Raw genomic sequence first — 14,893 nt, forward strand, 5'->3', positions numbered from 1 at the left:
TCTACGGTGGTACGGATGGGACAAAACACAACACCACTGGACAAAGCATGTTTATGAAAAACAATTAAATAAAAATGTAAAAAAATATATATACAGTGCATCCGGAAAGTATTCCCACCGCTTTGCTTTATCCACTTTTTGCTATGTTACAGTCTCATTCCAAAATGGATTAAATGAAATTTCTCCCTCAAAGTTCTACAGAAGTGAACAAAGTGAAACAAGTTTGCTCGAACATGCAAAAAAATCCACAAAACTAGAGAGAAGAAACACATTAAAAACAAACAAACAAACAAACATATAAACATTTTAGTAAACATATTACCAAGTCAGAACGCACAACATTAACAAAGCTGATTTGTTTGTGTGTTTGATGCCTTTGGGCCACCGTACTCTGAACCGATGATAATTTTCATTGCACATAACTTTATTCTGTAACATAAGTAAATATAAACGCATCCCAAAGACCAAACTAAACAATCAGAGTCTTTATGTCTGACGTTTTTCATCCTTGTTTGCCTGCCGTCACACACTCAGACTGGATGTTAACCCAGCACATGTGACATGAAAGGTGGGATTTGAGCTTGATACTCCTGTGCCTGTACCAAATGTCATATGAGAGGCGACCACCTGTGAAGCACACTTTCAGCTTCACATTACACATTCTTTGAAATCCTCAACAAAGGGAACCACTTGCTCTGGGACCCAGATTACGGGTATGGATTACTTGTCCATGATTGCACAACATCAGACGAGTTGGCTCTCTTCTAGCGCCAGTCGTTGATTACATTAAACAAAAATCAAATCACGTTTACATGTATATTTTTTTTGGGGGGGGGGTTTTGGAGGTTGATGATACTTTGTCATATCTGTTTCCATGCTCTGTGCCTCAGTGTCAAAAAAAAACCCTGAAGTGAAGTGTGCATTAAATGTGTATGTAATTGAAAAGTTTCCAATGATCAGCCACGACTTGCATGTTTTTCTCTCCCCTCTTGACGCTGACATCGCAGTGCGAATCAGAAGGCCTCGTGCAGGCTTGGGACGTAACCTGCATCCTATCTGAGTGAGGGAGCTGAGGTTAATGAACCGTGGGTGCACAGAGGAAGCATCCATCCCGCATTAAAGCTCGATGCTCCGCTGGGTCTCGGCTGCCTGTGCACACTGAGGCCTCTGTCATCCAGAACTGGCAGACTTACTCTGCTCTGCTATTGTTCTCCTATCAGCACCTCTCATTAGCGGATGCTCATGAATAACCTTCTGTTCTCGCCAAGACAAACAGGGGTTAACAATGTGTCTGTGTGTCACATCAGACATGGCATTACGAATGTTTTTGTACCGTTAGGTTCTTTGATTCAAAGGAATTCCTGCCGGTTATGTCACCCTGCAAGCCAACAGAGCCAACAGGCAGCGGCGGCTGCTTCATATACTGCATGGGTACTTCAATCTGCAGTGGTGCATCATATTTTATGTAAGACCATCATATGCTTGTGAACAGAGGCGATTCTAGAGTCTGTTGGAGCCCTAAGCAAAAATTTCCAGGGGGCCCTTCTGACCAGTGTTCATCACCAACATGTTATAATTTTGGTGAAAATAGCCCTCGGGCCCCGAGTCTCGGGGGCCCCAAGCAGTTGGCTTCCTTGCCTGTTGATAAGCTGTGCCCATGTTTGTGACAACTACGTATCACTAGAAAGTCAAGTTTTCATGAGCTCAGGAAAACAACCCCTGTTTTCAGTATTGTGACAACGTATTGTTGTGCACGAAATAATTTAATTTAGCTTAAAAATTCAGTCATTCAGTTTGATCATTCTGATTCAAAATTTGGGGACAGATGGTTTTCACCGAACAGGGAGAGTATAAAAAAATTTAATAACTAGTAACTAGTAACTAAAGCTGTCAAAGGAATATAATGGAATAAAAAATATTGTATTTTCCTCTGAAATGTACTGGAAGTGTAAAGACTCGAGCATAAGTATAAATACCTCGAACTTAAAGGTTAAATATATGAGATGACAGAGAATGAAATCACACAGAATCAAAGTCCGTGATTCTGCAGAAAGACAGCTGGTTGCTAAGTCTCATTCCCAGCTCATTAAATGCTGATGCTTTGAGGTGAAATGAGACTCAGTCAATCAATCAATCAATCAATCAGTCAGTTGATCAGTCTTCATCCAGAATTGTTTACCGCACTTTTAAGTCCAGTACTTGTGTAAACATACTTAGTTAAAATCACTCACTGTGAAGGAGCTGCTAATGACATTAACAAAGGTCTGTTACATTCAAGGGTCCCAGTAAACTGTGGGAGTGAGACAGTGAACCATTGGATCATTATGTTCATTGATTACACCTGCGCTTTTCCTACCGTGGCACGACAAAATGTCCTCTGTGAAACGGGCCGAGTGAGCAATGCGGCTTTTAAAGATTCAAATAGCTGAAATCGTCTAATCTTAAACATGCGTCACTTTAGTGTGTTAATAAAACTAATATTCCAAAAGTGACTGTAATTCAGGAGATCAACACTCCCACCTGGTGGCACCAACAATCTGCTACTCTGTTACACACATCAGAGCACAAACCTGCCTGATAAGGATTTAAAACAATAAACAATACATTTTAGTGTACTTGAAACGTTCCTATTCATGTGATTAATCTGTCTAAAGTGTGCCTTTCATGACGATATTAACTATAATAGACACATATATGACATCAGACAGATGCAGATACTAAACGTAAGTGCTGATGTCCCATGTGTTTATAATTAAGCAAACAAAATGCAATTTTTAAGGTGAAAGTAAATTTAATTATATCACAAAATATCTTTCTATTAATAAAGATACCTATTAATAAACAAATAAAGAAAAATGAAGACATATTTATTCATGTTTCATACGATCAGGCCAATGTTACCCCTGAAAAAGTGCTTTCATTAAGTATAAAACCGTCTGCGTTGTTATTCCAATGAACCCACTGACACACACAATAAACAAGTAGACGAAAAATTCCTTTTTTAAAATGAAGTTTTAATCAAGTTTGCACAACAGACAACAAAAAGTCACAACTGTCATGAGATGAGTAACCAAAAGGCACAGAATAATGCATGAAGGCGCACATGCAGAAAGACAGTAGATGTTTTTGTGCTTTAACAACGTGACTTTTTCTATGTTTCACAGTGCACTGGTGGGTACTGTGACATAAACAACACAGATGTGAGAGCAGTGCCACTCCTCCTCTCTCACATCTGCACAAAATATGCCACATGCCACGCTGACATTTAAAAAACAACTTTCTTTGCTGACATATGCACACGTTTGTCACGACGACTAACGCACACGCTGCACTTTCCAGTTTCCTGCTTGTCGCTCTGGCGAGGAAACAATGTGATCATCATATGACAGACTAAAACAGGAACTGTGAGTAAACAGAGTTGAAACTATAGATGCATGCATGCACTTTATATTAGTTGACTTGGATTGTGAGCAGGCTGAAAGCTCAGATGTACTGATACACTGGACCTTTTTAACTGTGTGCTTTACTGTTCGGCCCTCAGCCCTACTGTAGTTTAAGACTGATTTAATTTAGCCAGTGTAGTGTACTGCCATGCATACTTGATATGAACTCTCAATGAAATGTTGCCAGGTGTCAGTTTGCAGTATTAAACTCCTTATCTTGCACATCTTTCTGTACTGATTACAAAACATCTATCTCTACTGATATTTAAAACATCTGTGTTTGATCACAGTTAAAAAAAAACCCAAAAAAACAGTGAACTAAAAGCACCCCACGTAGAGGAAGTGTTTTAAAACAGCAGAGTAACATTAAAAGTCTGATCCAGGTAGGCAGACAACATGGACTGAAGCAGGAGCAGGCCAACATAGTGTCATTAACAGTGATCAGCTTGTTTAAATTGGGACACATAATAACGATTTCTTCATTAGAAAAGTGCAAACAGAATAAAACCAATGACCATATATTTTCTCATTGTCATCATTGCCTTTTTTTTTTTTTGGTATACAACTTCTTAAGGCATCAAGGCGTCAGTTTACATTAACACTAGTGTACCGGATGAATGCAAGAAATGTCGATTCGGTTTAAAGTAAAAGTAGCTCAGTGCAGTAAAACTAAACCTACACACATTGCACTAAAATGCCAGTTTTACCAAATAAACCTACGTCAGTGGAAACATCAATAATAACTATGTACAAAGGCCAACCATCCAGCTGAGGGGTACTGACTGAGTTAATTAGAAGGTACTGTAAACATATAAAGCAGCCCTTTGTTTCCACTGGTCAGTAGTAGTGTCAAGGGTCAGAGACTGTGGTTGTTTGCAGGTCCAAAGCATGTTTGAAACACAAGACCAGTGATAAACGAAGGGACTCGGCGATGTGTCGCCTCTTTCCCCCGTGCTTCTCTCAGTCATTCAACAAACTTATCATTGCAGCGTTTCCTCTTTAGATAAAATCCTCTTTAAAATAAATCACATGGTATTTGCATGTATCGTATGGTCCTTTAGGACATGATTTAAAAGTACACTGAAAGCAACAAAACATCAACTTCTGTTGTCGGGCTCCATTTGATGTTAAAAACTCCAGAGTTGGTTGCATCTTTTCTTTTCTCAGGCAATTTGCCTGTCTGTACAAAAGCCGCTCGCAAACTCGTGCAATCTGCAGTAGTTGGCACAAAGCATGCAGGCCGCATCCTGACAAATATGCCAAATGAAACGACAACTTGTATCAGTCTCAGCCCACAAATGTCAGACCTGCCATGACGCTGAAGCCCAGCAGGATGAAGATCACCTTGACCAGCTGCTTCCCGGGGGAGTTGAGCTCATGCGGGAGGATCTCGAGGAAGGTGATGTAAACAAACGTCCCTGCGGCGAGACCCTCCAGGATGGCCTGGATTAGAGCTCCGGACGCCAGCTGAGCCTCCATCACGCCGATGCCGATGGCGATGCCTATGGGTGACATCAAGGCGAACACCACGATGTAAGCAGCCATCCATAATGGGCGAACTGCACTCTGGACCAGCTTCACAGACAGACTGAAAACTATGATGCTCTTGTGGACAAGTATAGCGATGCAGATCTCTAACACCTGGAGAAGACAAAGAAGTTAGATGGTTGTTTCTACCTCCCGGTCAGAATGACTGCTTAAGAGACAAAAAACAATAGTAAATGTCATCATTCTGTGTATAAATTCTGCTCTGGGTTGTATTTTAGTGGGTACGTAGGACTGGGCATTGAGACAATACATGATATAGATTTATAGATTATGTTTTTAAATCCTAGTGTTTCAGAATGTACAAAGTTTCCTTTTGTTCTCACGTATTTTATAATTCTTTGGCCTCTGGTTGAACCTGCAAGATTCAGTCATGCAGTTGCAAATATTTTATGTTATTAGCCACAGCAAACATAGATGAAAAGTCTCAAGGGAACACCCATGGCATGCTACGTCTGTTTAGGCTGTCTTGTGACCTGAAGACACAGATCAGGCCTGCAAGACAGCAAGACTGCTTTTCTCTCCGAGTCCCGAAGCTATAAAATGAAACCACGCTTTCTTCTCAATGTATGACAGAGTTGTAAATGTGATTCCTAAGTGCATGACTTGTAATATTACGAGAAGAACCAAAGAAGCAACTTTAAATAAGAATTTGATTTTTCAGACGTCAGGTAAAAAAGAAAGAGGAGAAAACAGCAAATGCTCCACGCTCTCTGAGTGGCGCACTGAGTGGATTTAAAGCTGGCCTGTGGAGTTTTAAAGCACTACAGATCAGGTGCCTGCTTTGTTTACAAGAAAACTCCACAGGACCCTTTTAAAATCAGGTGAAGTAACTCTAACTGTTTTGTTACCTTTGAGTCGGTGCTCTGCAGGCCGATAGCAAGACCTTCAAAAATCGAGTGGAGCGAGAGGGAGAGGAAGAGGATGAAGGAACGAAAGGGGGAGTGAGCCTGAAGATCAACATGGACATGCTGACCGCTGCTCTCCAGATCAGGGCTCGTGGCGTGGCCATGGCCGTGGCCGTGCCCATTTCTGTTGTCCTGTATGAGGGGCGTCGTCTCCTGTTGAGTCCCTCTAATCTCTTGACAGTTCAGGACAATCCTCTCCAGAATGAGGACCATGAAGAAGCCGGCAGCCATGATGAACTCTGGAAAGGGGAAACTGGTCTGTTTGAGACCGATGTAGAGAGATTAACCGGTCTGCAGGTTCAGTCTGATGACAGCGTCTATCTGATATTTAATTCTTTAAGCAAATAAAGGAAAAGCACCAAACATTCTCTGGTTACAGATTTTGCTGCTATTTTTGTTTTTATATCATAGTCAAATTAAAAATGGGGGGTTTGGACTGCTGGTTGGACAAAACAAAACATTAGAAGAGGTCAATTTGGGCTCTGAGGAACTGAGATGTCTATTTATATAAAAGGCTTATTATAAAGTAATGACAGCACAACAATTCTTATTTATGGGTGATTATATTCGATTTCTGTCAATAGATTCACCTAAATCCTACACACCGGACCTTAACCGGACCTTATAAAAATATAACAATATTTGTAGCCTGAATGTATGTGATTCTTCCCGACTGAGTTTGTCCAAATGGGTCCACGCTTGGACGTACCTCCACCTTCCGAACATCCAGCTCAGCGCTGATATCTGACAGATAATCTGGAATGATGTCGAGCAGACATGCTGCCAGGAAAACCCCTCCGGCAAAACAGCTGATCAGACTCAGAGCTGTGCGGTGCTGTTCTGCAAATGGCAAAACATGTCCTGTTTCAGTGAGCTTACAATAAACTTACACACAATGGTAAAATTACTACGAACAAAGTGACATAAACTGCAGCGTGGACCAATCATATTTTAGCATTCATCATGCTACCCATGAATCTCCATATGAATCACTGGGGTATTTTGCATTTCCAACTTATTATGATCACTAAAATCATAAAAGCTAAAAAAAAGGGTAAAAAGCTAAAAAAAACATTATCACTCATTTAGCCTAAAAAATGAAGGACTGCTGGTACAGTTCAGACGTGGGCCTCCAAAGTTTGTATAATTATTGGGAAATCATGTGACATGGCGTGACAGGGAAAGCACTGAGGTCAAATTTACTCAGTAAAGCACTAAAACATACAAGGATGTCAATGACATTTTCACTTCCTTCTGAGAAAGTCGAAAGACTCGTTTTCGCCAGTCATATGTAAAATCAGATGTGACTGGTACGTATTAAAAAGGCGTTGTGCTTCAGACTTTATCGCTGTCAGGTGACCCGTGAGAGGAGAGTTTATTCATGAAGCAAAGATTAAGGCTGACAACAAATTAAGATGACAACGCAGCGGTGCAAGAACGCGTAAACCTGTGGAAATGTTCTCCTAAAACACAGCGTTAACATTTCTCTGCTATCACTTTGTTAATTGTTTCTAACGTAGATAACAGTTGATAAAATCAATAGCTTTACAACACTATCTACACCCAGATCATGTGATTTGGTCAGAGAGACGGCTGGTGAACCCCCTTAAGAACAGCACAGACATACCGCTAATCGTTACACCAAACTTCATTAAAACATCAGGTAATTTAAGAATGACTCGTTTATTTGCACATCACAACATACGGGAGAGTGAGAATCAAAACTGCATCCTGATAAGTAAATTTCCTTTATTTAATTCGGCGTCAAATTGGAAAGCAACACATAATCAGGTCAATGAAAGACGTCTCAATGTAATGCTGTAATATCAACTCTTCTTTGAAAGATGAATGTAACCGAGATATAGACGGTGATTTCTAAATCTGAATGAACAGCACAGCTGAGGTAAACAGCTGCTTCTGTTAGCTGTTAGGTTATATTAACGTGTGAGTTACCAACCTGTCCCGTTCGTGTCTCTGAACCATTTGACCCGCGCAGGAATGAATCCAAAAAGAAGAGTTAACAACAACAAACCGATCAGAGCGCCTATTTTCACCTGGAGCAGATATTCCATTTTATGGCAAAAAAGAAAAACTGTCGGTTTGATAACGATGTTAACTACCGATGTGTACTAGCATCTGATGAGCAATGAAGCAAAGCCGAAGCCCGCCGACCTATGCGAAGACAGGAGTACCTCTATGACAGTCAGTCAGTGTTATTATTTGGAGGGTCTGATATTCACACTACGGTGGCCGGGAGGGCAAAACGAAATATGTCTTAAAAACTGAAAAGGGCGCCCCCATCGTTTCACTGGCCTAAGCTTCAAACTACATTAGACTTTTTCTAGTTAAAAAAATGAATGACAGCTGTTTCCAGTTTTCTTGTTGCCGTATTAATTTATTTTAAATGCATTTATTTGATGTAATTATTTTTTGAATTACAGTTAGAAGAAAAAAAGTTTAGTTTAGGTAACAAGAAATCCTTGTATGAAACACGTACCTGATTTCTCAGCTATTTGAACCAAAATTCCCATTGTAGTGGAGCAACAGCAGAAAGGTAGGTATCTCAAAAACTAGGACAAATAAGTTTGTCTGCATGACTACACAATTAGGTATCATTACACAAGTGAAAAATTGTTTTAAATATTAATCTTATACGTACAGTGTCGCTGATAAAATTTAAGCCACGTTTTTTCGTTTTGAAAGACTGTATTTGAGTAAATCACTTGACTGTTTGTTTTGTTTGTTTTTGGTTTAAAAAATAAATTGCCAGCAGATGGCAGTCTGTCACCAAATTTCACGAGCCGCACGAGGAACGGCGAGTTGATGACGACATTTTCATGCGCCGGATATGTTGACACGGCGAGAATCCTGAATGCTGATGTGTTACACGAAATTACAAGGCAGGTAGACTTCTGAGTTTCTTTTATTGTTTTTTTGATGCGGTAATACAATAACGGAGAGGAGCGGCGGCGAGTCACAGGTCCATGTCAAAGAAGACGCAGTGGAAGACAGCCACAGCAGCCGGTCAGAGAGCCAATGGCGGTGAGACAATCAGACACATGCAGCTGAGACGGCAACAACTGGCTGATTCATTACAGTAATCAATACAATAACACGATCTCTTCGGGTGTCTTCCACGAACAGAATATTTCCCAAAGAGTACATGTGATAATCAAAATCAGGTTAAATCACCTTCACTAGGTGAAAATCTGTTCAAATGTGCGGTTATGAAGCCTGCAGGTCATCTTAGTGAATTTTCTACTTGTAACTGTTGTTTTATAATAACATAACTAAGTATCACTCATTGTAACTTTATGCAGTTTGATAAGGGGTACAAACATCTGCAATAAACAAACAAAACTCCCCAGCATAAGAGACATTTACAACAAACACTAAACTAGTGGGTTTATTTCTGTGATTTTAATACCTATTTAAATACCTATTTATTTGGAACATTTAATTGTAAAAAAATATGTAATAAGGAAACATTTACTCTTCTACTAATGCAAAGCATCTGTGGAAGACCGACCAAAATCATCAGTCAAGAACGTCACACTAAAAATTTCCAGCGTGGAGACGTAAATTGGGTTTTTAATTACTGTTACTGAGCAGAAACGGTGAGATGAATGTCGGATATCAAGTGACTGTCACTGCCCTCAGAAAGCAGGAGGTCTGTCCAAGTGTCTGAGAAGCTTAGCCTGTTTTCCACCTGCGTGTACTCTAAATGTACATTGACTGGTTGATGAAAAACAGTCGGGTGTTGCTGAGGCTGCTCTCTGTGTTTTTCCCCAACAGCCCAAAGGGAAAGTTGGCACAAAGGGAAAGAAGCAGATTTACGAGGAGAACGAGGCAACGCTGAAGTTCTACACAAGAGTCATCCTAGGAGCTAATGTGAGTAACCTTAATGCTGTGAATACTGTTGAGACATCTACAAATATGTCTATTATGAAGAAAATTAGCTGGAATTTCAGCTGTCTGTCTGTTTCTGGCAATTTCAATTGTCTGACTGTTGAGATACTGATGAACAGTCTAAAGCCTAAAAAAATATTTGGTTTACTGAGAAACGGCAAACTGTCACATTTGAGAACATGGAATGAGATCATATCAGGCAGTTTTTCTCAATGATTGATTAGTTGCAGATTAATTTTCTGTTGCTCAACTCATTGATTAATTGTCTAACCACTGCTGCTTTTCCTCTGCAGGCAATATATGCTGCCGTAAATCTGTTGATTTTCTATAGTTCGTCTACGTTTTGGACATGGGTGAGCGTATTTATTATATATTTATAAGTAATTTCCTCTAACGCCATGTCCTTCCTGACCCTAAACTTTGTATTGCCCCTGTAGCTGCTGCTCATGTTTGCAGTAGCTGTGTATGTCGGGAGCTACCGCTCCATGTCTGCCATGGCCAAGCCAGTGTTTGCTGAGGATGGAAGTCTCCTGGATGGAGGAATAGACTTGAACATGGAGCAGGGAATGGCAGAGTGAGTAATCCCCGAAATACAAAATATGATTCAAGCATATTTGGAGGAGAAACTTCATCTTAAGTCTATAAAGCCTAGAAAAACCAATGTGACTTTGTGAATCAACTTGGAAATACTTCGTTGCACGTGATGTTTTTCATTCAGGTGGCTTACCTCACCAAGGAAGTGTGAGGTAGTGTAAAAAGTATCAGTATGAGGATGTATTTGAGTACTACACAAAGGAAGCAAATGGAAAAGAGGGCAAGAGAATAGCATTTTTAGTGTGCATACAGTAGATGTATTATTAAGGTCCCCTTCAAATGTTACTTTGCTCTCGCTTTAATGATACGCCTTGTGAGCAATATCAAGTGCTCGGTGGACTTTTTAGCCCTGGGTTTCTCCTGTCAGGCTACATTCTGTTGCTCCTAACTCTGTAATTGATGGAGTGTATCGGGGGCAGGAAGCTTGGCAGACATTACTCAGGGCTGTAAATATTGCCTGCCCTCCTCACTGTGTAAATAATTGATTTTATATCTTTGTATATATGTGACGATGGTTGACTTCAGACCATTTTTAAATTATAGTATTATTTACTTACTTACTTAATTTATTGTTTCTCATCTTCTGAAAACACAGACATCCATTCTTGTTGCAGAGCACAGAAATTCTTTCTTTCCGTGCTCAGAAACACGTGATTTTATATCAGTGATTATTTATTGTCTGTGTGTTCTGGTTTTAGGCACTTGAAGGATGTCATCCTGCTCACAGCCATAGTACAAGTGCTCAGCACCATCTCCTCTTACTTCTGGTATCTCTGGCTGCTGGTAAGAGCTTGTGGAGATGACGATTTGTGTTTCCCCGATAAGCTGATATTTTTCTTCCTGATTCCTGTTCTCTCCTTTTTTGTTGCCTTTTCTCATGTCTCATAATTTGATTTTGTCTCGTGTGTCTGTCAGGCCCCGGCCCGGGCCCTGCACCTGCTGTGGGTAAACTTTCTGGGGCCCTGGTTTATGGCAGAAAGCCCGTCGGCACCAGAGGAAGTGAATGAGAAGAAGCAGAGAAGACAAGAGCGCAGACAGATGAAGAGATTCTGATGCTGCGGGGCAGACGGAGCAGTATTTTTCTACACAGAATCTAATATACAGATAGCGAGGAACTCTTAAGTTATTTAGGATGAAATTTTGTTATCGAGTTAAACCATCCAAATCTGATACTGTGGAATCTTGTTTGTTTTTCTTTCTGCTTTCTCCTGTAATCAGATTTTCTCTTAAATTATGAGATGAAATCTTGCCTATTTAGATAATGTCATGGTCCAAATTTCATTCTTTCTCATGCAGAGCTTTAAGGTTTTTGCTGTTGCCCAATCTGATCACACTTCCCCCTGCAGATTTCCATCAAATATTCCCTCAACAACCCTGCAAGGCAATGACAAAATGAGTCTAAACTGTAGCTATCTGAACCCAGTCCAGCCCTGCCACTTTTCTCATGGCGTGTCTTTTATTTTTGTAAAACGTAACAGAATTCATTGGCGAGCCTTCATTACAGAGCCCAGATGCTTTGTTTGTACGTTATTATAAAATCAACTGGATATAAATCATGTTTAAAATTTAAACCTTTTTGCAATAAAAATCTTCCTTCATTGTGTTGAGTTGATCATTATATTCATTTCAAGAAGTTTAGAAGACGCAGTGTGTCTGTTTGGTTAGTGTTATGCCCTCAATCATGGCTTAAAAGTGACTTCAGCAATTATTTTACAAAATCCCATGAGGCTCAAATGTGCTTTTGGTTCCCTAAAGAAATCATTTAAGCTTCTGAAACAATTGGTTTGTAAAGCGACCGGACGGAACCAGCCTTTGATTTGAGTTATCCAAAAAAACAACACTGAGTTTAAACTTTTAATAGATTTTATTTGGATTTCCTGCTCAACATATAAATTCCCAGTTATTTCCCATCTCCCCAGAAGAAACAAGCACTGCAGCCCTCTGCATCATGTGACAGCTTCAGGCTTTACAGGACACTATGAGATCATAAAAATGTGATGTGGACAAATTAATTTAGAGGAACATCACAAAACTAAAGCTGCTGGCTGCCGAATTTTAGACATCATCATCATCATCATCATCATCATCTGTCTTTTCTTTTCGTTCCTGAAACTGTTTGCATATTTGAGTTTAGAGATTTAAGATTACAGCTGACAAATCGACAATCAGATGACAGTTTAATCCCCAAATGTCTGAGGAAACATCAGCCACTCGGTGCACAGCTGCATTCAACATTTGTTTGTCCTACCATCCAGTGAGTTGAGCCTTGTCCTGGGGGTGGGGGGTGGTTGTTTATTATCAAGTGTACTGAGCGACTTTATACTGTCTATCCAGTGTTGACAAAGTGTACTCACTGATTATGTTCATGCTGAGACTCCAAAGAGAGTGAGTGGGATGGCTAAACCCAGATCTGCTCCCAATATAATTACAGATTTCCCATTATTGTTACATCCATGCTTACCCAACTCAACAAGCTACAACCTGCAGTCGCTGGGTTTGAAGGGGAATCACCGCGATGGTGTGAAGAAACAAAAACAGCAAGAAACCAAACAGCAAGGCGTCTGCAAAGTTTGCCTTAATCTGATACGTACAGGAATTCAAACAGCTCTTTTTACGGAAATGTATACTTTTCCTCCAACATCAATATCCCCACAAGCTTTTTCAAAATGACTGCTTTTGCTCTGCCTGTGTCCTGCCCTCCTTCATTCCAGCCCTGTGGTCCTATACTGTCTCTATTATAGGGTTATAAACAAAGTAACCAAAATTAGAGCAGCACGGCATCCAGTTGTCAGGGCCAATCCCAGATGTGGGCTTTGAGAGGGACCATGTTGCAGTGTAATTTAGCACTGGGGACACTCACATGCACGTTACCCCACCTCCTCAGTGTGCTTTGTGTTTTCACGGGGAAGATGTGCAGAACCGGGGATTTTACATTTCAAACAATTGTCTTCTAAGAAATCCAGTGCTGAAACTTTTCCATGGCTCATGGCTGGAAAAAGGACACATGATCATTTTCACTCTGAGCTTTTTCATATGCAAACTTTCCCTTCTCTAAGTAACATGAAATCGTTTCTGCTCTTACTTTGAGGCGCAACACAAAATAGAGACACATCTCTGAAAAGAACTTTCTTTATGTGAGAGTTCCCGTCACGGCTGCTGATTTAAGATGGAGGGAAGAGAAAAGAGTGCGGGGAGAAAGGTCCTTGTTTACCATGGCAGTAAAAAAAGGGTTCATCCTGACAAGATGAAATAAGAGCGTTGAGGCTGCATTCCATTTTCCAGACTTTGTGGGTTGCTTTACATGCTCTAACCTAAAAAAACCCAACAGTTTGAATCCAGTCTGACTGTGTAAGAGTAAAACGAATGCGCTCAAGTTAACAAAAAACATCCAACCTGAGATACAAAGTGGTGAACGAATCAGGTGAAGTGGAGCCTTTCGTCTCATTGGCTCCAGCAGAACGTGGCCTTCACATTTTAGATCCCTTTGCACTCTCGCAGCCAGACAAAACAGGAAATTGGGGGGCATTTGGGCAACAGGCAAGCCTTCGACCCTTGAACTACAGCCTTCCCTCTCTTTGAAGTCAAGAGAGAGAATCACAAGCAATTATAGATGATGCAGAGTGTGTTCCCTTGAACATTAAGCCTCCACTGTGTAAACAGAATCAGAGCTCTCTGAGTGTGTTTGGTGGAGCTGTGGGTGTAGTCTGCTTCAAGTTTATAATTTCTGCTGTTTCGACCTCGTTTGCACTCAAGCTAAAACTGACCTAAACGCTTCTCATAGTTTGGGCTTTAGTGAGGCAGTGTCTGGTGTTAGAACGAGAGCCTCTGGAAATTATTTTAATTTTTCATGTATTTTCTACATGCTTTGTCTTGCAAATAGCAAATCAGCATCACTGTTTTCAGTATCATCCCGTAGCTAAAAAGACAACACCGGCCAGGCAGCGTTCACAGCTCCCACCACAGCCTTAAAAGGAAGCCGTCAAGAATTCCTGCTGCATTTGACTGTGCTGTGCTGTGCTGTGTCTGTGTGTGTGTGTGTGTGTGTGTGTCTGCAATACCATGAACATCAGACTTGGTGGAAAATACTCTAACCTCTGCACAGATTGTCACCTCTGCAAGCTGAAGACAGATGTGACAAATGATCCGAGCCACAGACGTACTGCCGTGTCTGTTAATGCGCCACAGCTACTAGCAGATTCATTTCGGACAAAATATTTTGTTTATTCGAACTCTGTGTGGCTCTTGACTTTTAAAACTTGGCTTTTAACACCTTGTGAAAGACAATCTGCGCTGTTGTGTTCATGTTACATAGATTAAAAACAATACTACTACACGCTCTGAAATTTTAGTTAAAAAGTAGCTCTGTTGCCAAAGTGTGGTAAGGCAGTACTTTGTTTAGATAGTCCTGCATCAATATTTAATCAACTACAAGGTGAAAAAAGTCCACCAAATGTCACTTTCCCCTTTGCTACATCCCTGAACACTAACCGTGAC

General features: G+C 40.5%; 2 protein-coding genes across 2 annotated transcripts; one reads left to right on the forward strand and one right to left on the reverse strand.

Moving 5' to 3' along the window:
* Positions 1 to 4,601: 4,601 nt before the first annotated feature.
* On the reverse strand, positions 4,602 to 8,137 carry slc39a1 (solute carrier family 39 member 1). The gene is made up of 4 exons (XM_046393024.1): positions 7,854 to 8,137; positions 6,606 to 6,736; positions 5,840 to 6,154; positions 4,602 to 5,084 (listed from the first exon to the last, which is right to left on the reverse strand). Exons 1-4 carry the CDS (start codon positions 7,966 to 7,968, stop codon positions 4,731 to 4,733), a joined length of 915 nt encoding a protein of 304 aa, XP_046248980.1. The 5' UTR covers positions 7,969 to 8,137; the 3' UTR covers positions 4,602 to 4,730.
* A 566-nt stretch (positions 8,138 to 8,703) lies between these two features.
* On the forward strand, positions 8,704 to 11,998 carry tmem208 (transmembrane protein 208). The gene is made up of 6 exons (XM_046393039.1): positions 8,704 to 8,938; positions 9,692 to 9,787; positions 10,099 to 10,158; positions 10,243 to 10,379; positions 11,098 to 11,182; positions 11,315 to 11,998. The coding sequence occupies exons 1-6, from the start codon at positions 8,933 to 8,935 to the stop codon at positions 11,450 to 11,452; spliced, it is 522 nt and encodes a 173-aa protein (XP_046248995.1). The 5' UTR covers positions 8,704 to 8,932; the 3' UTR covers positions 11,453 to 11,998.
* Positions 11,999 to 14,893: the final 2,895 nt, after the last annotated feature.

Source organism: Scatophagus argus, chromosome 1, assembly GCF_020382885.2.
Source record: "Scatophagus argus isolate fScaArg1 chromosome 1, fScaArg1.pri, whole genome shotgun sequence".
Classification (NCBI taxonomy): Eukaryota; Metazoa; Chordata; class Actinopteri; family Scatophagidae; genus Scatophagus; species Scatophagus argus.

Coding starts and splice junctions, on each gene's coding strand:
- tmem208 (XM_046393039.1), top strand. Junction 9,788..10,098: donor GAGTCATCCTAGGAGCTAAT/GTGAGTAACCTT, acceptor TTTCCTCTGCAG/GCAATATATGCTGCCGTAAA. Junction 10,380..11,097: donor ATGGAGCAGGGAATGGCAGA/GTGAGTAATCCC, acceptor TTCTGGTTTTAG/GCACTTGAAGGATGTCATCC.
- slc39a1 (XM_046393024.1), bottom strand. CDS start 7,968: ATGGAATATCTGCTCCAGGTGAAAATAGGCGCTCTGATCGGTTTGTTG. Junction 6,737..7,853: donor CAGAGACACGAACGGGACAG/GTTGGTAACTCA, acceptor TGCCATTTGCAG/AACAGCACCGCACAGCTCTG. Junction 5,085..5,839: donor TGCAGAGCACCGACTCAAAG/GTAACAAAACAG, acceptor TGTCTTCTCCAG/GTGTTAGAGATCTGCATCGC.